General features: G+C 40.4%; 1 protein-coding gene across 1 annotated transcript; it reads left to right on the top strand.

Annotated features, from left to right (window-relative positions):
- The first annotated feature begins 12 nt into the window (after window positions 1–12).
- Window positions 13–26,433, top strand: haus5 (HAUS augmin-like complex, subunit 5). The gene is given in 20 exon segments (XM_034179677.1): window positions 13–268; window positions 2,130–2,192; window positions 2,522–2,554; window positions 5,566–5,590; window positions 5,714–5,846; window positions 11,654–11,813; window positions 11,921–12,017; window positions 12,671–12,774; window positions 12,854–12,908; window positions 16,624–16,751; window positions 16,848–16,929; window positions 17,030–17,184; window positions 18,930–19,021; window positions 19,024–19,091; window positions 19,876–19,956; window positions 22,091–22,236; window positions 22,759–22,855; window positions 23,564–23,702; window positions 23,885–24,017; window positions 26,029–26,433. Coding segments are annotated over 20 exon segments (1,992 nt in total). The 5' UTR covers window positions 13–170; the 3' UTR covers window positions 26,132–26,433.
- The last annotated feature ends 950 nt before the right edge of the window (window positions 26,434–27,383 follow it).

The raw sequence follows: 27,383 nt of genomic DNA, 5'->3' as shown, positions 1-27,383 counted from the left end.
CATATTTATTTTGTCTTTCTGGTTTTTCATTGTGTTCGTTTTTTTTAACGACGGACTTGTATTGTTTTACGTGAGGTTGGCTAGCGGTAACATTAGCTACGCTAGTTGACAGGTTAAAGTAACCTCTTGGTTGCTGACGCTGGTTTGTTTTATTTTGTTTATCGCGCAGAATGACACACGGTAGTCTTGCTCGAGATTTGAAACTATGGGCGACAAAAGAATTCAACCTGTGCCCGGAAAGCCTGCCAAGTGACAGCTACTTTAAAACGTAGGTATCTCTGTATATAAAACAGTTCTGTGCTCGAGATTACGATTACCGCTTGTTTACCCTGGAGTGACGTCACAGAGATCAGAACTGTGAACTCAAACATAAATCCATTTTATGTTCTGCTTCACTGTCCATGATTTTAACTGCTTGATTGTTTGGACACTTTGTCAACATGATCACTGGATTTTATTGAACTCTAGGCTAACCCATCCAGGGGAGTATTGGTGTAAAATTTAAAATTCATGGCTGTGATGGCAATTTGAAATGTTCAAGAGGAGCTATCACTGACTTATTGTGAAAAATTTCCCAATATTTAATTTGATCTGCGCAGATGAGCCCTTCCCTTGACAGAATATACATAATTGTAGGTTTGACAGTTGCTGGGAGTAGGGTAGAGATTTAAGATCTGAATCCTGCTTGGTCCATCTTTGTTGGCAGGTTTCAAGTAATTTTAAGTTCTCCTATGTACTGGGTAAACCACACAGATGAGGAAAATTCTAAAAGAGGTCTAATACGTGTATGAGTAGAGTAGTATGTAAGGTAGGATTGTCCTCCAGTTGAAACTGCTCCTTATATGGTTCCTTTTTTCAGCTAATTGTCATATTAAATTGATGAGGGTAATCAAGTGCTCAGTGATTATATTTCACTGAGTGGTATTCCATATGCTTGTCTAGCCTTGTTTAAAGGTGTTAACTGATGGTGCAGTGACAACTTCATCAGGTAGCCCATTCCACCATGGCACGACCTGATTACTGAAGAAAAACAGTCTTTTGTTAGTATTTGTAATGCTCCTTTTTAAGCGTAGAGTATGTCCTCTGGTCTTCATATCCCTCATCATTTCTGGTATGTACTGTGTAGAGCATTGGTCTCCAAATTATTCCAGAAAGGGCCGAGAGGGTGCAGGTTTTCTTTGCAGCCACTGACTCCAGCAGGTGATTTCACTGATGAACTCATCCCACCTGCTCCAAGTGATGTTAATCAGTGAAATCATCTGCTGAAGTCATATAGTCCGTGCACATGTTTAAATGTGTTGATGAGGTTCCCCTGCAGTCTCCTGTATAGTGGAGAGGGTAGTTGTAGGGTTTTTCAGTCTTTATGAGTCTTGTACACAGATATCATAAAGGATGTATGGGATTGAGTGTCAAACAAAGTAAACAGAAAGCCAGTCCGTTAGCTTTACACACAGTGGAGTAGATGTGGTCATGAAATTGTAGTGAAGAGTAAATCGTTATTCCCAGATCTGAATTTACAAATTTGAATTTTTTATTGTCAATCAGAATATGGAACAAGCAGGTCCCAATTGATCTGTCTTCTCTGAAATAATATGACAGCTGATTTAAAACTGTTAAGCATAAAGCCCCATGACTGTGCAGTTACAACAACACTCACTCACTCATCTTCAACCGCTTACTCCAGTTAAGGGTCACGGGGCAGTTAAGACCACAGTGCAGATCAAAGAGTGTGAGGGAGAGGGGAGTTACCTAAATTTAGATAGATTTTAACATTGTCAGCAAATATCTTCAATTTAGATTATACATTATTAGGGACAAAATTAATGTGTGTGTACATATATATATATATATATATATATATATATATATATATATATATATATATATATATATAAGAAGCAATGGTCCCAAAACAGAACCTTGTGGGACTCTTCTCAAGATAAATGGCTGTATTTCCTAAATGTTGAAAGAGGTGATCTTGTTAAACTCATGAATCAATGTTGAACAATATACATACAGAACAGAATTATAATTCAGACAGATCTTTCTGTACTCACATCTCTATCAAGGCACCCCCAGATCAGCCACCACCCAAAATGACCATTTTCGTTATCCTGTCTGTTTTACAGGCTGTGTGTTGGGACAGGGCAGTCTATATGGAAGTATGTCATCCAGCACGTTTATCAGCAGAGGTTGGTTCTTTCACTGTCCCACTGCTGGGCCTCGTGAACATTCACTTTTAACGTTTGTCAGCTGCTTTTTTTTTTTTCTTTTTTCTTTTTTTTGGTAGTTCGTTAATAAACAAGTTGAGATTAAAAAAAAAAAACCCTATGCTTAATTGTTTTTGTTTTGTAATTGAGGACTAATCTGTTCGACAGTAATACTATAATCACAAAGATACATCTGACTTCAGTGTTTATTATTTACCTTCTGTGATTAAAAAGTGTGTGCTGCCTGTCTTTATAGCACAGTTTGTGACAAATTATAGTTACACTTTCTTGACCATGTCTTTGCTCTGCAGAAATGTCAGGATGATGCGTGGAAATCTTCAATGGTATCCTTTCTTGCTTTCATACAGGATCCAGAAGCTGTTAATGCCTCAAATACGGATTAAGCAACTTGATCTGTTTGAGTCAAACTGTTACGCACAGGAACTGAATTGAAGTGTTTCATGATTTGCTTAAACTCCATTGCTTGGTCACCCTATATAAACATGGTTTGCAGGTGTACAGGTCCCAGCAAATACAAATACAACCCCAATTCCATTGAAGTTGGTACATTGTGTAAAATGTAAATAAAAAGATAATACGATTTGCAAATCCTCTTCAACTTATATTCAATTGAATACACCACAAAGACAAGATATTTAATGTTCAAACTCATAAACGTTATTGTTTTTATGCAAATATTTGCTCATTTTTAAAATGGATGCCTCCAACACATTTCAAAAAAGCTGGGGCAGTGGTATGTTTACCACTGTGTTACATCACCTTTCCTTCTAGCAACAATCAATAAGTGTTTGGGAACTGAGGACACTAATTGTTGAAGCTTTGTAGGTGGAATTCTTTCCCATTCTTGCTTGATGTACGACTTCAGTTGTATAACAGTCCAGGGTCTCCATTGTCGTATTTTGCGCTTCATAATACGCCACACATTTTCAGTGGGCGACAGGTCTGGACTGCAGGCAGGTCAGTTTAGTACCCACACTCTTTTAATACAAAGCCACGCTGTTGTAACGTGCAGAATGTGGCTTGACATCGTCTTGCTGAAATAAGCAGGGACATCCCTGAAAAAGACTTTGCTTGGATGGCAGCATATGTTGCTCCAAAACCTGGATGTACCTTTCAGCATTGATGGTGCTATCACAGATATGAAAGTTGCCCATGCCATGGGCATAAACACACCCCCATACCATCACAGATGCTGGCTTTTGAACTTTGCGCTGGTAACAATCTGGATGGTCTTTTTCCTCTTTTGTCCGGAGGACACGACATCCATGATTTTCAAAAACCATTTGAAGTGTGGACTCATCAGACCACAGTACACTTTTCCACTTTGCATCTGTCCATTTCAAATGAGCTCGGGCCCTGGGAAGGTGGCAGCGTTTCTGGATGTTGTTGATATTTGGCTCTCGCTTTGCAGGGTAGAGTTTTAACTTGCACTTGTAGACGTAGCGATGAACTGTGTTAACTGACAATGGTTTTCTGAAGTGTTCCTGAGCCCACGCTGTAAGATCCTTTACACAATAATGTCGGTTTTTAAAGCAGTGGCGCCTGAGGGATCGAAGGTCACGGGCATTCAAGTGTTGGTTTTTGGCCTTGCCGCTTACGTGTAGAAAGTTCTCCGGATTCTCTGAATCTTTTGATTATATTATGGACTTTAGATGATGGAATCTCTAAATTCCTTGCAATTGAACATTGAGAAACATTGTTCTTAAACTGGTGGACTATTTTTTTCATGCAGTTGTTCACAAAGTGGTGATCCTCACCCCATCTTTGCTTGTGAACAGCTGAGCCTTTTGGGGATGCTCCTTTTATATCCAATCATGACACTCATAATTGGTATCCTCAGTTCCCAAATGCTTTTTGGGTATTGTTAGAAGGAAAGGTGATGTAACACAGTGGTAAACATACCACTGCCCCAGCTTTTTTGAAACATGTTGCAGGCATCCATTTCAAAATGAGCAAATATTTGCACAAGAACAAATTTTATCAGTTTGAACATTAAATATCTTGTCTTTGTGGTGTATTCAATTGAATATAGGTTGTGTTGGACCCCAAACAGTGTCATCAAAAGCAACTTTCTCGTGTGTGTGTGTGTGAGAGAGAGAGAAATTGTTTCTAATTGTTGGCAGTACTAAATCACATTTTAAGCATTTTTCCGAGAGTGGGTGATTATTTGGGATTGTTTTCCAAATAATATGTACAATTTCCATCTGTTTTCAAATATCCAATATGCAGTGGATGACAGCCTCAGTCACTGCCCAAAATATCCAGAATTCACAGGCTCTCCAACAAGTTGCTGGATGTCATAGCTAACTTAAGCGCAGGTACTCTGAGTCCTGTGCAGAGCTGGGGCAGAATCTCTGAGTTTTTCCCAGTGAAAACTGGTGTTCATCAGGGATTTGTTCTGGTTCCTACACCATTCACTGCTTGCAAGGACTGGGTGTTGGATAAGTTTGTAGAGAACAACGGCTGTAGTGCTTTTGTTGGTGAGGAAAAGTTTACTTATCTTGACTTTGTAGAACCAATGGATACCTTAATTGCAGCACTTGAGAAGCTGAGTAAGGAATTGGAATGTAGGCGATTGTGCTGTGTCAGGTCCAAGATCTGGCTTTCAATGATTTGTTGAACTTTGCCATTAGAAATGTATCTGTGTGGTGAAAGTGTCTAACTTGTAGAGGCGTTCACTTATCTCAGCAGTGATGCTCCTATCTCTGGATCCTCAGCCTATGACATCAAGAGGTGCCTGAAAAGAGCTTATTGAGTCATGGGTTTATTGGGAAGAAGTGTGTGGTGATGCTGACACCGTTACATGAGAATGAAGGTCCAAGACTTTGGGATCTTGGCGCTTTGTGTCTTATTGTATGGTTGTGAGATTCAGAAGATAATCAGAGATCAAAAGCAAAAATGGGATGTTTTTGGTACCAGGTCTCTAAGAGAAGCTACAGGTAGCACTGGAATGGTTACTGCAGGAGATTCAGATGAGGAGGATCACTTGCATTGTGAGGAAGAGTCAATGACCCTTTAGCCATGTAACCATTTCTCATTGAGTAACCAAGACAGGTCCATAATGTGGTGGAAGCAGTAACGTGTGGCACCATTGCTTGCTCCCTTATCTGACTGGTTCATCATTATAGTCATTATTTGTAGTTGTATTTGTTTTGGTGGTATGTTTAGAAATGGCTAAATGATTAAAGCAATAAAAAGTTAAGACTGGCTGCCGGTTGGGACTTGGTACTTGTAGCTACATGAGATCTGGCAACACTGATGGACATATATGTCTCTCAGCCACCAAACTCACTTGTCTTAATACCAAAATATTCCTTGACATTATGGTTTCAAGGTACAACGCACTTCACGATAAAGAGGTACAACTTGGTTTTCCCCTCTGCTGACACTAAAGATACCCAATATGGAAAATTAATATAATTTGATTATGCCATTAGCATGAGGTGTTTGCTGTTTTTTTTTGTTTTTTTTCTTCTTCCAAGTTAAAGCAGGCTGAGGGCCAGAGTGATGCTGCAAAGCAAAATGAGCTTCAGAGGAAGATCCAACAGCTGAAAGCTGATATCAGTCACCTGGACTCTCAGATCAGTGGTACTGAGGAACAGCTGGCCTCACAGGGTGAGTTCACCACTACAGTATGACATTTTTATACAGATCACCACATATTGATTATGCTGTATAAGACTATTACACAGTGAATGTTTATGAGTTAAATGGTATATTTAATTAGGTGAAAGCCTCGTTGAATGGAACATTCCATCTTTCATCTCATGAAATATTGTTCCATTGAAAGAATGTAAAAACATTCATTATTTGTTTTTTATAATGGCTAAAATAGATTCTTGTCATTTGATATTTTATTAATTTATAAACAGAAAACATGCAGATCCACCTTGGATTTGCTGTGGCGACCCCAAATGCAAACAAGGGAGCAGCCGAAGGGACTTACTTAGAAAAGGGACTTATATTTTGGTGTGTGTCACTGGTGCTTTGACGTCAACAGTCCAATACAAACTTTAAATAGGAGTCCAAAAATAATTCTGACAATGCCTCCAGACTGTTTACGGTGTCATGGATTTTTTTTTTTTTTTGTGCGTGTGTATGTTAGTCAATTAGCTCGTTCAAATCATTGTCTATCAGCAAAACAAATTCTGCCATGTTTAGCTAAACTTCACCCCCACTAGTGTGTGCGTGGGTGGGGTTCACGCACACAGCGAGTCAGAAAACCAGTCAGTATCTGGTGTGACCACCATTTGCCTCACGCAGTGCAACATATCTTTTTCACATAGAGTTGATCAGCAGCCAACCGGCATTGAATATAAGCATTTACCCACTCAAGTCGGTTACGGCAATGAACTGCAGTCAGGTCAAGACCCCGATAAAGGATGACGAGCATGTAGATGAGCTTCCTTGAGATGGTTTCTGACAGTTTTGCAGAAATTCTTTGGTTCTTCAAACCGATTGTTGCAGCAGATGTCTGGGTGGCTGGTCTCCGACAATTTTGGAGGTAAAGTACTGGCTGCTGAAGTCCTGGGCTGGTGTGGTTACACCGTGTCTGCGGTTGTGAGGCCAGTTGGATGGTCTTGGAAATGCCTTTGGAGATGGCTTATGGTAGAGAAATGAACATTCAGTTCATGGGCAACAGCTTTGGTGGACATTCCTGCAGTCAGCATGCCAATTGCACGCTCCCTCAAAACTTGCAGCATTGTTGGCATTGTGCTGTATGATAAAACTGAACATTTTAGGTGGCCTTTTATGTGGCCAGCCTCAGGCACACCTGTGCAATAATCATGCTGTCTAATCAGCATCTTGATGCCACACCTATGAGGTGGGATGGATTATCTCGGCAAAGGAGAAGTGCTCACTAACACAGATTTGTGAACAATTTTTGAGAGAAATTAGTCTTTTGTGTGTTTAGAAAATGTTTTTGATCTTTGAGTTCAGCTCGTGAAAAACGGGACCAAAAACAAAAGTGTTTATATTTTTGTTCAATGTATATGTGACCTCTAAATGGATTTACAGCCTCTCATCTAGCAGATATTATTAAATGTACTGGCTCATGCTCTGTGTCCTCAGAATGCTGGATGTGCTCCAAAGGTAAAAGGTAAAGTAGTAGTCAGCAAGTGAGTGCTTTGTCTTATGTTGCTCCTTTTCTGTGGAATAATCTTCCTACTTAGGTAAGATGGTGTAATTACAGAGTTGTGTAAATCCAAAATAAATACTCCTCTGTTTTCTCTAACTTATAATGACCTTCTACTAGTATTGATTCAATAACTTCCATTTCACTGATATTAGTTGCAGTACTGATGGGAAGTTGCATGAGATTCTTAGCAAAGTAAGGACTCTACTGCCAGTGAGCTTGTTAGTTATCTGTTAGTTATTGAAGCTGGTGTCATTGCGGATTAGTCGTTTTGATTGGTTTCTGCTTTACTCTCTGAACGAGATCCTGACAGCTAGAGTTGCTTGGTGTCCAGTTAAATGTCGGAGGAAGAGGCGGTAGATCATTGGGGATTGCTGCTGGGGAGTGAGAAATATGGTGGAAATCTCTGACGTGGCAGTGTGGAGCATCGACACTGACACAGTTAGCTTAAGCGAATAGGTATGGGGTGAACTAATTGATACATCGTGTCTGAATGTAACTTTTCTGCATTGAGATGTGTGCAGTCTATATTGGAATTTGTGAACTTCAGAATGTGCTTGCAGCTAGAACTGTCAGGCAGTTTAAAAAATATCAAATTATTTACATACTTTGTGGTTAATTAATTAATATAAATTAATCACACATAATTTTCTATATTCTCAGAGCATATCGTATTTCATGTCATTAAAAATATTGGACATGATTAACACATACAAAAAAATAATCATGAATATGTAGACTGCTCACTAGTAATGAAAATTAATCACCATAAACACATCACAAAAGACTGCCTAAGGTGCAGTGTATAAGAAAAATAATTTTATTTGCATGTGCCATGACCTGAGGTAAGTTTTGTTCCTTAAGAGCTGACACACAATGTTTTTTCAGTGAGTAGAGTAGGAAGGTGGTAGAGGAGTTCAACTTCTTTTTTTTTTAAGGTAAAACTGTAGTACATCACAACAAAATGGAAGAGCCGAAATTTTTTGATTCATCAGTGTTCCTTTACCACAAGCCATACCATCATCACAATTGTGAACATTGATGTCGAACATCACAGGTTTTCCTCATATGGTGCTGGCCAACAGTAGTTGGGTGATTGCACCTATAGTAGAAGCACAAACTCCAAATGTGCAAATCAAAATCTAAACAAATGTGCCAGTCCTGAAAAACTGCTGATGGATTTTGAAGTCACATGTACAGTAGTGTTCAGAATAATAGTAGTGCTATGTGACTAAAAAGATTAATCCAGTTTTTGAGTATATTTCTTATTGTTACATGGGAAACAAGGTACCAGTAGATTCAGTAGATTCTCACAAATCCAACAAGACCAAGCATTCATGATATGCACACTCTTAAGGCTATGAAATTGGGCTATTAGTAAAAAAAAACAAAAAAAAAAACAGGTAGAAAAGGGGGTGTTCACAATATTAGTAGTGTGGCATTCAGTTAGTTAATTTTGTGTAACAAACAGGTGTGAATCAGCTGTCCCCATTTAAGGATGAAGCCAGCACCTGTTGAACATGCTTTTCTCTTTGAAAGCCTGAGGAAAATGGGACGTTCAAGACATTGTTCAGAAGAACAGCGTAGTTTGATTAAAAAGTTGATTGGAGAGGGGAAACTTATACGCAGGTGCAAAAAATTATAGGCTGTTCATCTACAATGATCTCCAATGCTTTAAAATGGACAAAAAAAAACAGATACGCATGGAAGAAAATGGAAAACAACCATCAAAATGGATAGAAGAATGACCAGAATGGCAAAGGCTCACCCATTGATCAGCTCCAGGATGCTCAAAGACAGTCTGGAGTTACCTGTAAGTGCCGTGACAGTTAGAAGACACCTGTGTGAAGCTAATTTATTTGCAAGAATCCCCCGCAAAGTCCCTCTGTTAAATAAGACATGTGCAAAAGAGGTTACAATTTGCCAAAGAACACATCAACTGGCCTAAAGAGAAATGAAGGAATACTTTGTGGACTGATGAGAGTAAAATTGTTCTTTTTGGGTCCAAGGGCCGCAGACAGTTTGCGAGACGACCCCAAACTCTGAATTCAAGCCACAGTTCACAGTAAAGACAGTGAAGCATGGTGGTGCAAGCATCATGATATGGGCATGTTTCTCCTACTATGGTGTTGGGCCTACATATCGCATACCAGGTATCATGGATCAGTTTGTATATGTCAAAATACTTGAAGAGATCATGTTGCCTTATGCTGAAGAGGACATGCCCTTGAAATGGGTGTTTCAACAAGACAGTGATATAAAAAAATTGATTGATTGATTGATTGATAGTAAATGTGCAAAATGTTGGTTCCAAACCAACAAAATTAATGCCTCACAGATGTGAAGAAATCATGAAAAACTGTGGTTATACAACTAAATACTAGTTTCGTGATTCACAGGATTGCTAAAAAAGCAGTTTGAACATAATAGATTTGAGTTTGTAGCATCAACAGCAGATGCTACTATTATTGGATTTGTGAGAATCTACTGGTACCTTGTTTCCCATGTAACAATAAGAAATATACTCAAAACCTGGATTAATCTTTTTAGTCACGTAGCACTACTATTATTCTGAACACTACTGTATAATGGTTTATCTATAACTTCATAAAGGAATCATTACCTGACTGAGACGGTTATTTAGCAAGACTCATGAGAGCGGTGCTGTGCTACAGCTTACAGCTTAGCTTGTTGTTAAGACGTTTTGAGTTGAGATGACATTTCAGGCTTTCTCCATTTGATGCATTGTACCAAAGTTAGCTTAGAGCTAATTTACATCTTCTTGAAAAACTCTGCTGGTTTTCTGATCATCCATTCCGTAAATGGAGTTTTCTTTCACAGAAGCAACTCGTGCTTACTTCATAAGTTTTCATAGCTACTATGTACAAAATGATGACCGGGTCTTGGTTAATCTGCATTTATGATGAGTTTTTTTTTTTCATGATTAATCTAAATTAATGCACAGTGGTTTACTGGTTAGTGGCACTATTGCATCACTGCGAGAAGGCCCCAGGTTTGCTTCCGACCTCATCCTTTCCATGTTCTCCCAGTGTTTGTGTGTGTTCCAGTTAAGAGTTTGCCCAATTTCTGTGTTTCTGAAATATGCACACCTTTAGTGTGTGGACTAGTCTATCAGGTATTTAAATCTGAGCACAATACATTTTCCCCATTCCTCTTTGAATGACTGCTTAAGCTCTGTCTGATTTAATGAAGATTGTAAGTGAACAGCCTCTTTTAAGCCTTGCCAGAAATTCTCAAAATTGGACACAAAGTCCGTCACTCCGGAGACTTAATATTTTTGTTTATAAACTGTTGCTGTGTAACTTTAGCTTTATGCTTGATGTCATTGTCTTGTTGGAAGGCAGAGCTTCTCCCAAGTCACAAGGATTCTTGCCAACAGCATCAAATTTCCTGCCAGGATTTTTCTGTATTCATTTTACAATCGCAGACTGTACAAGCCTTGTAACAGAAGGTGCTTCTCCAAAGCATGATGCAGCCACTACCATGCACTTACAATACGCAGTGTTTTGACTTTCTCCACAAAATGATTCGTACTGTCAAGTCTTATAAGACCAGTTTTGATTTCAAACTGTAGCACCTTCTTCCAGGTGACATCAGAGTTTCCTGTTTGCCTTCTGACACGCTATTGAAGATGTCACACGGATTTTGTCACCCTAGCACAGTGCTTCGGCAGCTGCTTGTGTAGTCTCTCTGCAGCCTGTGTAGCCTGCTGAGTTGTCACAGGTCTCTTGGTGGGCTTTTTTCTCATTAGTGTCATCCTTCCACAGATGATTATTTTTTAGGGCAACCTGCTCTATGCAGATTTCAGCAGTGTCACACACTTCACATTTATTAATGAGTTAAAGTGGTATTCAGCAGCATAAGCATTTTAATTATGTTTTTCATCAACTGACTTTTGTTCTCCAGTCACTTGCTTCAAGTGCTCCTTTGTCTTCACAATGTGTTCTTTATCCCAACACTGACTCCTACCTTTGATGTATGTATAGTTTGGGTTACCCGTGGTTAGTGTAATCTGTATGTTTTTGGGTTGTGGGAGGATGCTGGGAAAACATCAAGGAAACCCACAGCAGACATGGGGGAACATAACAGTGGCAATACAAAAAAATCTATTTTCTTTTTAAATTTTTATTTATTTCAATTTGTAGACTGTTGCTAGACAGTTACTTTTTGTTGATTAGTGTTTTTAAGCCATTTTTAAGTGATACATCTAAAAGAAGATAATGTGGTAGACATCATAAATCTGTGAATTTATTTTATTTAACAGAGCAGTCCATCAGCCGTACATGGGCCCGAGTGGAGGACAGCCAACGCAGGGAACTGTTCCTGCTGGCCTTCAAACAACGCTGTATTCACAGCCGCAAGATGCTGTTTGATGACACACAAAAGATAAGCAAACACTGCCAGGCATTGGACCTAATGGCCAGGTATAAAAGTGAGAAATAAAAGTTAAAATTAACTAAATTTTGGACAACACTGGATACATATCATTCAAAGGTCAAATCTCAATAGAAAATGTAACTATGTGTTGCAGAAAGGCAGAGGCCAAAGTGTTGTTTGATTTTAAATCTTCCACCAACAATGACAGTGATGGTCTTAATTCCAAAGTTTCAGCAGAGGCACAGGTCCTGGTAAGCACTGTCAAATATCAATCAGGCTGTCTTTGACATTATAGAAATGCTGTGAGCCATAGTTGGGTCTCCACCAGAAAGCTGAAAACAAAAGAAGATGATGTCATTGCATGGACGATTGATAAAAATGAAATCGTACACCAAACAATATGGTAAACGTTAAATCAGTGCCAGTCTTTTATATGTGTGCAATAATATTTTGCCCTCTTGAACAAAGCTTTCTAGCTAAGGAGGAAACATTGACTGTTGGAAATTCAAGTGAAGTCTGCCCATATGGATGCAGTACTGGTCAAAAATTTGGACACAGATTAAATGTGCCTATGATTTGAATTAAGTCCTTATGCTTAATAAATAGTTTAAATGTGCATATGCTTTGAATTAAGTCCTTATGCTTAATAAATAGTTTTAAGTGCACTAATATGAAAAGTTTGATTTGAAACTTTCCTGTGAATTGTAAAATGTGAAAAATGATATAAATAAAGAAACCTGAGCTGTTTCCAAATTTTTGACTGGTACTCTGCTACAGAACTATCAGCGTTTATTCACACAATCTGTAATGCTTCCCAGATTGTCTGTAACACATTAGGTCAAACAGCTGCTGACTGAAGCAGTTCATCCAATTTCAAGTATTTTTTTTTTCTTTCTCACATTAGCGTGAAGTGAGATTGCTGTGTGATGACAGGGTCCACTTCTTTCAGTCTTTACAAGAGAGTGAACTGAAAACTACACAGTCTTCAACAGCACAGCGAGGGCTACAGTGAGTACACTATTTGACAGGAAGTATACACTGTAATGCCACTTGCTTGAATTTACTGCTTAGTTTTTCTCTCTTTCAGCATGACACGTGAAGAGAGGGCGACAGTGTTCCAGTACTGGTTGAGTAATGTGGAGGTAGTTGCTTTTTTAAATTAAATTTCACACGTTGCGTTTCACTAGGCCACGCTGATATCTGTCTTTACATCCAGAGATGATTATGATGATAATATTTATGTAGCACTTTCCAACCAAACATGCAAAGTGGTTCACTAAATAAAAGATGATAAAACACCAAACACAAACAATACAACTACAACAATCTAAAAGAATTAATAAAGTAGGAAGTGCATCCAACTGATCACCATCTGGTGGAGAGTTGGATCAGAGGCTGGAAGAGGACTTTGGACAGAAGTAGCAAGCCCAAACAGACAGTGCTCGTGAACTGGGGACATCTGGAGAAGCCCATTGTCTGACAGATCTTCAACTCACACCTCCGGCGGAGCTTTTCTGGCATCCCTGTGGAAGTTGGGCGCATTGAACCGGAATGGGCAATGTTCAAAGGTCCAGTTGCTGAAGCCGCAGCAGGGAGCTGTGGCCTGCAGGCCTTAGGTGCCTTAAGGGGCGGCAACCCTCGAACACCATGGTGGACACTGGTGGTCAGGGAAGCTGTCCGACTGAAGGAGTCCTTCCAGGATATGTTATCTCAGAGGACTCTGGAGGTAGGTGTATGGTACCAACAGGCCCAAAGGGCAGCAGCCTCTGCTGTGATGAAGGCAAAGCAGCGGGTGTGGGAGGAGATCAGAATACCCATGGAGAAGGACTTTCGGGCGGCACCAACGTGCTTCTGGCGCACCATGGTGCACCTCAGGAGAGGAAAATGGGGAAACATCCCAGCTGTTTACAGTAAGGATGGGACTCTGTTGACCTTAACTGAGGAGGTAATCCCGCGCAGGAAGGAACACTTTGAGGAAATCCTGTATCAGACTGGAGTGCCCTCTGTAGTAGGGGCAGAGCTGTGAGCTGATGGGGGATCATCATCAATTTCCCTGGTGGAAGTCACTGAGGTAGTCAAAAAACTCCACAATGGCAAAGCCCCGGGGGTTGATGAAATCTGTCCAGAAATGCTGAAGGCTCTGGGTGTGGAGGGACTGTCTTGGATGAGACGTCACTTCAACATTGTGTTGAGGTCTGGGACAGTGCCTAAGGCATCGCAAATTGAGATGGTGGTCCCCATATTTAAAAAGGGGGATCATAGAGTGTGTGCCAACTAGACAGGCATCACACTACTCAGCCTCCTTGATAAAGTCTACTCCAGGGTGCTGGAAAGGAGCGTTCGGACGATAGTCGAACCTCAAATTGAAGAGGAACAATGTGGGTTCCGTCCTGACTGTGGAACAACCGACCAGCTCTTCACTCTCACAAGGAACATAGCGGGGGCCTGAGAGTATGCCCATCCAGTCTACATGTGTTTTGTGAACTTGGACAAGGCATATGATCGGGTACCCCAGGAGAGATATTGTGGGAGTATGGCGTGAGGCGGTCCATTCTCAGGCCCATCCAATCTCTGTACTTATAAATTGAAAGCTGTGTTCAGCAGCAAGTCGGACTCGTTTCCGGTGGTGGTTGACCTCTGCCAGGGCTGCACCTTGTTACCAGTCCTGTTTGTAGTATTTATGGCCAGGATATCGAGGTGTAGTCAGGGGAGGAGGGTCTTCAGTTTGGTGGGCTCAGGGTCTCATCGCTGCTTTTTGCAGTTGATGTGGTCCCGTTGGCTTCATCGGCCTGTGACCTCCAAGACTCACTGGATCGGTTTGCAGCCAAGTGTGAAGCAGCTGGGATGAGGATCAGCACCAGTAAACCTGAGACCATGGTTCTCAGCAGGAAATTGATGGATTGCCTACTCCGGATAGGGAATGAGGTCTTGCCTCAAGTGAAAGAGTTCAAGTACTTCAGGGTCTTGTTCATGAGTGAGGGGACAATGGAGCGTGAGATTGGCCAGAGAATCGGTGCAGCAGGGGCGGTGTTGCATTTGCTGTACCATACTGTTGTGATGAAAAGGGAGCTGAGCTAAAAGGCGAAGCTCTCAATCTACTGGTCAGTCTGGTCTACTGGTCGTTCCTGCTCTCACCTATGGTCATGAGGGTTGGGTCATGGCCGAAAGAACTAGATTGTGGGTACAAGTGGCCGAAATTGGTTTCCTCAGGAGGGTGGCTGGTGTCTCCCTTACAGATAAGGTGAGAAGCTGGGCCATCCGTGAGGAGCACGGAGTAGAGCCACAGCTCCTTCGTGTTGAAAGAAGCCAGCTAAAGTGGTTCGAGTATCTGGTAAGGATGCCCCCTGGACGCTTCCCGAAGGAGGTGTTCCAGGCATGTCCAGCTGGGGGAAGACCCCGGGGAAGACCCAGGACTAGGTGGAGAGATTATATCTCCACACAAGTGGTTAATGTGGCCCGTGAAAGAGAAGTTTGGGGTCCCCTGCTGGAGCTGTTGCCCTGTAACCCGGTCTCAGATAAGGGGTTAAAGATGATTGCATGAGTGGAAATGCATCCAAATTAAAAAGTAATAACCTCACAGACTGTAGACAGTGAAGAACGGAAAAGTTTAATCTGGTTTTAAAAACTGCATTTGAACTTGACCGCCTTTCGTCTAATGGTCAACTATTTCATAGCATATGTAGGTGTGCCATAGCATATGGGCATATGTAGAAATGCATTGTGACCTGCTGTTGTTTTCCTGTTCTTTGATACAGAGCAGGCTGACATACTGTGGTCACAGGGCGTGTGCTGGAACATATGGCAAAACCAACTCAACCATCTAAGATGGTATGCAGCCATTCAGCATCTTGAAATGCAGGAACAAAATTTAGAATTTTCTGCCCTCAAGTGAACAGGCAGTCAAAGGAGAGGCACTTACCCTGGGGTAATGTAATCAAATTTTCAAGTTCCAGTCAAAATTCTACCAGGCATGTTTTGAATCATCTACAAACATCGCATGCTCTTATGTGGTAAACCGAAAGATATCTCACCATCAGCCATAGACAGGATGGGATCAATCTTTGTAGGGTTGTGTCAATGAAGTCTTCTCTAATATGCAGGACAGAGGAAAATGCAGGAACAAAAATCACATCACGGGGTGGCTGGAGCCCATCTCAGCAGTCATAGGGCATGAGGCAGGGTACACCCTGGAGAAGACGTCAGTCTGCCACAAGGTCACTTAGAGACAGACAAACACATGCACACACCTACGGTCAATTCAAAGTTTCCAGTTCACCGAACATGCATGGCTTTGGAAGTGGGAGAAAGCCGGACCACAAAGAAGGGAACCCATGTGAACATAGGGGGAACATGCAAACTCCACACTGAAGGGACCAGGTGAGAAGCGATCCCTTGAACTTCTTGCTGTGAGCCAACAGTGCTAACCACTAATCCACCTTGCCACCCCTTGTCTTTCACTGTGAGAAAACTCAGATGTAGTATTGCTATAAAAAAAAAATGAACAAAAAACAAAAACACCACAATGGACCCAACAACTATGATCTCAACTGTGCAGATACTTGGCCAGAAATACCAAAATAGCTTTCAATTCTCTCTGAGAAAATACAGTCATAGTTTTAAAATATACTTTTAAAATTGCTGTCTTGAAAGTTTTGCACAGGCTACTTTCATCATCTTGTATTGCAGCTTCTTGTTTCAGGGGTTTTGAAGTGGTTTTAAATCCTGTGTGAAGCCTTAAGCTTTCAACTGTCAGCATATGTCCTTAACATTGCAATTATGATCTGTGCTTGCTTACATATATACACATTCTTTTGAGTTTTCATTTTGCAGTAACATTTATTCTTGTCATGTGCTAAGAATCTGCTGAGTGCCTATCCTCCACACCACGTCCTGTCTGCAGTGCAGTATTTAGCTTCCACAGAACAGAGGGAACTAGAAGAGAAGCTAACGTTTCTGGATGTTACACGGGATGTGACAGCTCTACAGTATGACACTTGATATTTTTCCTCATACTCACTCTTTTTAAGATAAGAAAATCCAAATTTTTAAATTGTACACAATTTGTCTTTGTGTTGTTTCAGTTCATACTATGAAAGTGATCACCTCTTGGACATGTCCGCAGATGGTGAAAATGAGTTGCCACCTATCGTGGCCCTATTACAGGTGCTGTGGAAAGATATACATTTAGCATTCATGAAGTTTGCAAGATTAGAAAAATAGCTGGTTCATATTTTTGTTTATGCAACTGCTTATGTTTTTCCAGGCTGCATGGGAGGAAGTGGAGCAGAGTCTGGTGGAGTTGGCCCAGACTCGGTCCAGGGTCCAGCAGCTTCGGAGTCAGTTGGAGGCTCAAAAAAGGGAGGCTGAGAAGCAAATATCTGATTTTGCAAATGATCTCCATTCTGATACCTTAGCAGTGTAAGTTCAGTCACTGTCCTGTTGACTGAGTTTTGTTTGGGGGTTTTATCCCCCGCTGGCCGAAGGCCCAAAGGGGGATTATGTTGTGGCGATCTCCGTCCGTCTGTCCCTCCCTCTTCTTTATTAAAGGGTATAAGTGTTCTGAAATGAACTCCTCTCACACTTTTAGGAGGAATTTTGTGAAACTTGGTACAAGTCCTTGTTATAGGTTGGTAATATGCATATTATATTGTTTGATTTGGGTCCATTTTACCAGAGTGATGGTCCTTGAATAACAAATCTAAACTCCATCAGTTTCATGAGTGGGTGCCTGCATTGTGAAATCAACTCCTCTCACTTCTTTAGTAGGAATTTTGGGGAACTTGGTACAATTCCTCATTATAGGTTAATATGTATATTGTAATATTGTACAAAATTGACACATTTTGACAGAGTTATGGCCCTTGATTAACAAACCCAGACACTGCTCGTTTCATGAGTTGGTGTCTGCATTCTGAAATCAGCTATCAGATACCTTGAAATTTTATCAGAATATAGCAAGCACTTGTACCAAAGCAGCATTTCCTAGCAGGGGATATTGTGCTCTCAGAGCACTCTTGTTTTTTTTTAATGCATTTGTTAAATGTTTTATGCACAAAAATGTATCAAGTCAGGGTAAACATAGTGGAAGTCAGCATTAGTAGCCTGTGTTATGATATTTGTTTGTGTGTGTCAGATGTTCTTGTAGACCTATTGTGCCTTTAGAATTTTCTTAAAGACTGCTACAGACTTGGCACATCAAGTGGGGCTGAACAAGTCATTCCGTTGCTGACTGCTGAGGAAAGTCTGGCCTATTATGATTTCAGGTCATTTAATGATGGCCACACGAAGTATGGCTCATGGGCAGAATGTAAGGGGCACAACAGAGATTAAACATAATTGACTTCAGGTAGAAGGGTCCAGATTTAGTCATTGCATTGTAAGTCAGTATTTTATGTAAACTCCTGATGTTTTTGTTGTTGTTTTGTTCAATGAAAACAAGCAATGGTGCTGTATTCTGAATCATCTGAAAAGGTTTAAACGTGCATGATGGTAACCCTGTAAGCAATGCATTGCAGTTTGGTATGGTATGTTATTTATTTATTTTTGTGGAATATACATCCTCTAATAATGTATTAGGGTTCAGTGTTGAGGGTTTTGTTTGTATTCAAACACCAACCACAAGTGACTTAAGGTGACAACTAGATGTCTTTGAGACTTAGTCCCTCTGAAGAGTATTAGGGTACCACTGGAATGAATCTCTGTCAGATGACTGGTTACCTGGGGAGACTCAGTGGAGGCGTATTACTACATGAACTGTGGCATTTTGCCTATTTGCTGTGCTTCTCTGGGTAAGATCCAGCACACAGGTACCTGAGTGTTGAAGATACCATCAACTACTAAAGACCAAGGAATTCTACTTTTTGACCTAGCTGTGACAGATAGATGGCTTTTTTAAGAGGGTAGAGATGGACCGTCTGCCTGAATGAGTAATTGCCATCCAAGATCCATAGTGACATCCAAGGCACTTCCATAGAGTGGTGGATGGGGTGATCCGTAGTGCCAATGTATGCTCCCAAACCTGATCTGTAATAATCAAAATTTGTAGGTCACCAAATACAATCAGATATTACAAAAACATCAGGCACACTCATTTTTATCCCAGCAATAGTACAACTGGAGATTGGCAGTCTTTTTATCTCTCGGATGTTCTGTATTGCTATCAGGTCAACTGTGCAGCTGGAACTCCAGTGTGTGATGCAGGTGGCAGCCAAGGATAACATCAGAGAGTGGTTAGTCCAACTCGAGCAACATGCCAAAGCCAACATGAAGCCCTCAGAAACCTCTACAGCCAGTGGCAGAACATTCTGGACTTCAGACAGCTTGTGGTGAGAGGAAATGGGCAATATGGTATCTCGCATAAGCTTAAATGTCATCATCTTGTATGCCTCCAAATTAAAAGGTCATAATGAGGACAAACATTTAAATCTACTTAACTTTGATTGAACAAATTAATCAAAAACACAGTTTTTGTAAATGTAGTATTGCATAGACATGCCTTCTACCTACTGCTGGACGATGGATTTAGGAGCAGTTGTGGTTGTCATTACGGGAAAATTTCTGCACAGAAAATATACAATCTGAGAAGTGATCCATTAATTTCTGCTCAACAGTGGTTATGTCTAAAACTGAACATGGTTGTATGTCTACTCTGCACAACCCTTCTATGGATTTTTGAATAAATTTAGGCATGAGGAGGGAAAAAGTCAGATGTGGTCAAATGAAGTACGGAATGAATGCAGTGCGAGAGCCCGATTGTTCCCACACAATCGACTAAACCAAAGCAATAATCATTTGTTGTTTTTTTTTGCAGAAAGGATTTTGTGTTAAAGTAGCTGAAGCAGACACGTCTTTTTCCTGTGTCTGTCATAATGCATGTTTATCTTTGAAGTTACGTGTTGCTTTAAATTAAAGTGTCATTTTCTTCAATTTCCAAAGCCATTGTCTGGTGGCCACCAAGGGTTCCACTGCATGTATATTACCAAACGCATCATCTAGTGGAATTAATTATATTTAAATTTTCCACCTTGATAAAAGTTTGATTTGGCAAAACTTTTCATTATCAAAATTTCTAGAACATTCATCATTAAATATGTATTGTGGTCTGTCCAGATTCTTAGGCAGGATCAGATCAGTGGTCTAATTAAAGGGAACTCCACTGCTAAGAAGGACTTGATTCATCTTCACAGAGAGGTATATATGTCTTTTTTTTTTTTTTTTTTTTTTTTTTTTAATCTATGACGTTAATGTAGAGATTTTTTTTTGTTGTTGTTGTTTGTTTTGTTTTTTTGTTTTGTTTTGTTTTTTTTTGGCCCCCCACTGTTGGTTCATGTTTTCTTTGTGGAAAGATAAGATGTCTATGGATATTAATCGTGCTTCCTATATGTAATTAGGTCAAATGCAGAATATCCATCCTAAATGGAATCACAACAGTGCTGTTATGTTGTGTATAAGTTAGAATTAAGACCAACAAATGTCCTTTGGACAGCTAAATAATCATATACAATTGAAGATGGAAGATTACACACACACTCATCATGGGCATGAATGTCATGGTAATTTTGTGCTTTTAATGATGTCTTTCAACTGTTCTTTTGTCAGGGTAGAATGATTGTACAGCATACATCATTATGACTAAAAACAACAAGAATTGGGTGCACATGTCTGAATTTATTTTGGCTCTTCTCTAATCCACACAGGGTCATAATTGTATACACAGGCTACATTCAGTTCTACATTGCTGCAGGTTCTACATTGTCTTTTAACATACCAAAGCCTATTAATGCTTCATTAGTTATCATGATTGACTACAGCTGGTAGTTTCTCTTGTGTCTGACAGCTGTCACTGGACTGACCGATATTCAGAACAATGGGAAAGTCCAAGCAAGTGATTGAAGATCTAAGAAGGAGAATTGTATATTTACACAAGCTGGGAAGGTCTCTTTGAGCCATTTCTAAACAAATGCATATTCCAAGATCATGAGTTCAAACATTTGTAAGTAAGTACAAGTTAGTTGGATATGTCATCACTTTGCCATGGTCTATAAGAAAACCCAAACTGTTTCCCTCAGATAAGAGGAAATTGGTTAGGATGTTCTGGAACAACCCAGGAACCACCAAGGCTCAGGCCTAGCATGAACTGGAAAATGCTGCAATACCAGCATCACTGTCCACAGTGAAGGGAGTTTTACATCACCATGGGCTCAGAGGGTAACGACCAAGAAAGAAGCTTCTGCTCCGAAAGCAACACCTTCAAGCTAGACTGTAATTGGCAGTTGCCCATATAGGCAATTCAAATGCCTTTTGGAGAAATATTTTATGGTCAGGCAAGCCAAAGAGTTTGCTATTTGGCCACAATGACAAGAGGTACGTTTAGAGGAGTAAAGGTGAGACTTTCAAATCTAAGAATACTGTACCACCTGTCAAAGGTGGTCATGGCAGCATTGTGCTCTGGGGCTGTTTTGATGGCAGTGTTACTGGTGCACTGTACAAAGTGGATGGAATAACGAAGGAGGAGACTACCTCCAAATTCTTCAATGCCACCTCAAATCAGCAGCTTGAAACTTGACCACAATTGGGTATTCCAACAAGACAATGATCCCAAACACATCAAAACTGGTTGTGGGTTGGATAAAGCAGTCTAACATTAAGCTTCTGGAATGGCCTTCCCAAAGCCCCGACCTCAGACCTATTGAAAATTTGTGTACTACACCTAAAAGCTGGGCCCATCCCAGGAAGCCAACCAGTTTAAATGAACTCTACCATTTCTAAGAAGAGTGGCCAAATATCCAGCCAGAAGCTTGTTGATGGCTCTCAAAAGCCTCTGGTCGAGGTGCAGCTTGCTAAGAGACATTTAACCACATATTAGTGGGGGTGTATGCATATTTGAGCCTGTATGTATAATTGTGACCCTTTGTGGATTAGAAAAGACCCAAATTAAATCCAAACTTACCCACTGTGGATTAGAAAAGATCCAAATTAAATCCAACTACCCACCCACTAAGCCGCACCCCCATTCACGATGTATACTATCATTCCACCCTGGCAAAAGAACTGTTGGACACCATTAAAAGTCCAAAATTAACATGACATTCATGCCCGTGATAAGTGTATGTAAACATACGACCACAACTGTACATTCTGCGTTCATTTCAAACACAACATGAACTGGTATTGAGGGTTTTTTTTTTTTTGTTTGTTTGTTTTTTTTTTTATTTGAACTGTTTAAAGGGGTAGTTGGACCAGGCTTTTATTTATCTTGAAGCCTAAAGTGACTATGCAAACTTCTGAGTATATCTCATGAACATTAATATCTGTCTGTTTTCAGTTACAGGACTTTGTTGAGAGCAGGCTGGTACCACAGTTTGACAACATCTGCAATGCAGCCAACAATCTAAGGAACCATATTTCACAGGAGGCCAAGCAGTTTGGAACTGTTTCACTTCTTGCATTGGATTGTAGAACCATTGATGGGTAAGGTGGATCCCCTGCTTCTTAGACAAACAAATCTAGTTTTGTTATTTTGCAGACAAGAAAGCATCTCAACACTTGCAATTTTACATTTGGTGAATAGTCAAGGAGTTCCAACCAGTTCCTATACTTTCTCTGAAATATTGAAAATGAATAATACATTTCACATGATGTTTGTGTACACTAGTTTGATAGTGAAGATTATGGAAGAGGATCAAAAGAGAACAGTATTTTCTGCAATGAGGTTATCCTACTTCAGATATCCTGCATCTGTGGACTTAAGAGATATTGCACTTGACAGGAATTATGTGATCTCCACTAACCTAAGCCCTTATCCTAACCAAAATAATCACTGAAAAATAAACCCCAAAACAAAAACTCTACCTTCAGTCTGGATCTGCAAGGGGATGTGTCTTTCCATGCTACAGTGAAGACGAGCATAACACAGCCAACTACAACTTTTTAACCACACAGCTGAATCTTGCTTAACAAAGTGGTAAAGTGACAATGTTTTTGTTCTTTCAGATCGCAGAGACTCCCTGCATCCTGGTTGTCCATCCATCGATTGCAGTCTCCGACATTTAGCCGCTTGTGTCAGAGCTTGGCATTCCCACTGTACAGGGTAAGTCTGGCCATAATTATGAGTTAAAATGAACAAAAATAAGCTTTCTTTCAACATTATTTCTTTCTGTGTTATTTGTAAGTTTAGGTGTACGTTTAAGAAAATGAATATGAACTACAGGACATTTTACCTGCCTTCCCTCTATGCTATTGGCATCTGGTGAACATTGTGACTGATAACTGCATTTTATGCACATAGTATTTTAGCTTTTAATTGCAAGGGAACGTTCAACTTATTTGCCATAAAGTGCTGCAAGAACAATCTGATTATTGCTACAATAAAGTTTAACAAATGTGTTTCATATTCTGCTACACTCTATTCATATTTGAAAGTGGCAGCTGATGAAAAACAATTTTCTAACATAATATTTTGTCCTCCAAAAAGAGGGGGTGCAGGAGCAATGTAATCGTCAAACGCTCTTTATTTTTCAGCATCCCACTCTTGACTTGTGAGGGTGTAAGTCCACGATAATATGTCTTCAGTAGATATGTGATGGTTTAACCATTGTGGGTTTTAGAAGAATTTGTTGTGAATTTACTCTTCGGGGATGTATGGCAATCTGTTTTATTTGCTGGTTTTATAAATTCCACTGTGTGTACATTTTGCTGTTCCACTGTACAGGCCATGTTCCATTTCATATGGTTTAGTTTCCACTGCCCCTTCTATATAATGACAAAGTAATTTTTCAGTTTCTTCATGCTCTTTCAGGCACCAGAGGAATTGTGTTCTCAAGTGCGCTCCCAACAGCTTGAGTTGCGGTTTTTCCATCAGTTACTGCAGCTGCACTCTGCCAGTCTACAGACAGTTCAGCAGAAAACTGAATCTCTGCATGTATATGACCAGAAAGGTAATAGGAGCAAAGCATCAGCAATAAAACTTTAATTATGTTCAAAAGGGACTGCACAGAGTACTTGAGCATACAAATGCTGGAAATGTTATACCGCTGTGCCAAAAATTGAACATTCTGCAGACAGTAATCAATCTGGTTAATGGCAAAATTGACATATTTGTCCCCACTTTACCTTTTAGCCTTGCTGCTTAAAGTCCATGAGGAGGACCAGAAGCTTCTGAAATCTCTGGTACCAAGAGTCAGAGGTCTCACCCAACGTTGCGCAGAGGGTCTTTCTTATGGGGACCAAGTCAAAACAACCATCTCTTACTGGTGAGGAAGATCACGTGTTGACTTTTTTCACCTTTCTTTTCCAAATTTCTTGAATGACCTGTTCTACACATCCAGAAGTTTTCCCAGGGCCTGATGTGATGTGTTCAGATTTGTTCCATAAATTGGGGAAAAAAAAACTGTTGAGGCATTCATGTTTTCAGTGCGACTCGTGATACTGTACTCTTGATTTTGAAATTTGAAATAAGCAGTCCTTATTTAAAATGGGAATTTGTTTAAAGTCTGAGTTCTTTGCTACAGTGAGGAAAATAAGTATTTGAACACCCTGCGGTTTTGCAAGTTCTCCCACTTAGAAATCATGGAGGGGTCTGAAATTTTCATCTTAGGTGCATGTCCACTATGAGAGACATAATCTTAAAAAAAAAAATCCAGAAATCACAATGTATGATTTTTTTAATAATTTATTTGCATGTTACTGCTGCAAATAAGTATTTGAAAACCTACCAACCAGCAAGAATTCTGGCTCACACAGACCTGTTAATTTGTGTTTAAGAAGCCCTCTTATTCTGCACTCTTTACCTGTATTAATTGCACCTGTTTGAACTTGTTACCTGTATAAAAGACACCTGTTCACACACTCTATCAATCACACTCCAACCTGTCCACCATAGCCAAGACCAAAGAGCTGTCTAAGGACACCAGGGACAAAACTGTAGACCTGCACAAGGATGGATGGACTACAGGACAACAGGCAAGCAGCTTGGTAGAAGACAACAACTATTATGATTATTTATTAGAAAGTGGAAGAAACACAAGATGAATGTCAATCTCCCTTGGTCTGGGATTCCTGCAAGGTCTCACTTTGTGGGGTAAGGATGATTCTGAGAAAGCTCAGAACTACACAGGAGGACCTGGTCAATGACCTGAAGAGAGCTGGGACCACAGTCACAAAGATTACATTAGTAACACATGATGCTGTCATGGTTTAAAATCCTGCAGGGCAACAAGGTCCCCCTGCTCAAGCCAGCACATGTCCAGGCCCGTTTGAAGTTCACCAGTGACCATCTGGATGATCCAGAGGAGGTATGGGAGAAGGTTGTGTGGTCAGATGAGACCAAAATAGAGTTTTTTTGGAATCAACTCCACTTACCATGTTTAGAGGATGAGAACAACCCCAAGAAAACCATCCCAACCGTCAACCATGGGGGTGGAAACATACTCTGGGGGTGCTCTTCTGCAAAGGGGATAGGACGACTGCACCGTATTGAAGGGAGGATGGATGGGGTCATGTATTGCGAGATTTTGGCAAACAACCACCTCCCCTCAGTAAGAGCATTGAAGATGGGTCATGGCTGGGTCTTCCAGCATGACAATGACCCCAAACACACAGCCAGGGCAACTAAGGAGGGTCTCCGTAAGAAGCATTTCAAGGTCCTGGAGTGGCCTGGCCAGTCTCCAGACCTGAACTCAATAGAAAATCTTTTGAGGGAGCTGAAACTCCGAACTTGAAAGATCTAGAGATCTATAGAGGAGTGGACCAAAATCCCTGCTGCAGTGTGTGCCAACCTGGTGAAAAACTACAGGAAACGTTTGACCTCTGTAATTGCAAACAAAGGCTACTGTACCAAATATTAACACTGATTTTCACAGGTGTTTAAATACTTAATTGTAGCAGTAACATACAAATAAATTATTGAAAAAAAAATCATACATTGTGATTTCCGGATTTTATTTATTTATTTATTTATATTACGTCTCTCACAGTAGACATGCACCTAAGATGAAAATTTCAGACCCCTCCATGATTTCTAAGTGGAAGAACTTGCAAAATCACAGGGTGTTCAAATACTTATTTTCCTCACTGTATGTTCCAATATTTGTACAAATCAGTATTCCACTTCAAAAAAATCAAATGTTCTCAGAATCCCAATAACAACTTAATTACTCACAACTTTGCTTGTTTTTCATAAACATCATTGTTTTGGTATTATTTCAAATGTATACGGTCTGTATTGCTGGTTAATTTATTCATATTTTATGTGTGTGCACATAGGTGGGATCAACCAGCACAGCATGTCCTACCTGAAGTCAACAGAGGAGGATTGACATTTCAGCAGTGGATGCAAAGGTGGAAAATAGCTGCCAATGGTTCTTAGAGGACATCGCAAAATATTCAGACTCCGTCCTTTAGAAGCACTTATTAGCACCAACAAATCTGTGTTTCATATGACGAGAATGAGTCCTCCATATCTACATGGGAGCAGACCCCATCATGAGGGTCACCATGTTTCAGGGCCTTGTAGCTCAAAAGGGACATACTTTTTCTGCCTTTGGCATTTTGCAGCATAATGCAGACTGACAAGTTTGAGAACCCTTGTTTTTGTGAACAAGAGGATGATACATAATTTTAGTCCAACCAGAATGCAAGGGAGGATTCATTGCCATTACAAAAAAAAAACAGAAAATGTGAAGGAAAACAAAGTTGTTGCTACTGATACGATACCATACACATACGAGGGCTGTCAATAAAGTAACGGTCCTTTTTATTTTTTTCAAAAACTATATGGATTTCATTCATATGTTTTTACATCAGACATGCTTGAACCCTCGTGCGCATGCGTGAGTTTTTCCACGCCTGTCGGTGACATCATTCGCCTGTGAGCACTCCTTGTGGGAGGAGTCGTCCAGCCCCTCGTCGGAATTCCTTTGTCTGAGAAGTTGCTGAGAGAGAGACTGGCGCGTTGTTTGATCAAAATTTTTTCTAAACCTGTGAGACACATTGAAGTGGACACGGTTCGAAAAATTAAGATGGTTTTCAGTGAAAATTTTAACGGCTGATGAGAGATTTTGAGGTGATTCTGTCGCTTTAAGGACTTCCCACAGTGCGAGACGTCGCTCAGCGCTCTCAGCCGCCGTCGTCAGCCTGTTCAAGCTGAAAACCTCCACATTTCAGGCTCTATTGATCCAGGACATCGTGAGAGAACAGAGAAGTTTCAGAAGTCAGTTTCAGCATTTTATCCGGAAATTCCACTGTTAAAGGAGATTTTTTTAATGAAAGACGCGCGGTGCGGCGGCACAGGAAAAACACCTCCGTGTTGATAACCATTTGTAAAATCCAGGTGGCTTTTGATGGCTTTCAGTGGAGTGAGTATATGAGAAATTGTTTAACAGCAGGACATGTTCCAACTTGTCCTTAAGGCTTCCAACTGAGGTGTTTTTCCTGTGGCGGACCCGTCCGCACGTCTTTCATTAAAAATCTCCTTTAACAGTGGAATATCTGGATAAAATGTTGAAACCGACTTCTTCTGAAACTTCTCTGTTCTCTCACGACATCCTGGATCAATAGAGCCTGAAATGTGGAGGTTTTCAGCTTGAACAGACTGACGACGGCGGCTGAGAGCGCTGCAC

This window comes from Thalassophryne amazonica, chromosome 10 (genome assembly GCF_902500255.1).
Source record: "Thalassophryne amazonica chromosome 10, fThaAma1.1, whole genome shotgun sequence".
In the NCBI taxonomy this organism is placed as follows: domain Eukaryota; kingdom Metazoa; phylum Chordata; class Actinopteri; order Batrachoidiformes; family Batrachoididae; genus Thalassophryne; species Thalassophryne amazonica.
The sequence above is the reverse complement of the archived record's forward strand: the minus strand, read 5'-3'. Positions and strand labels throughout refer to the sequence as shown.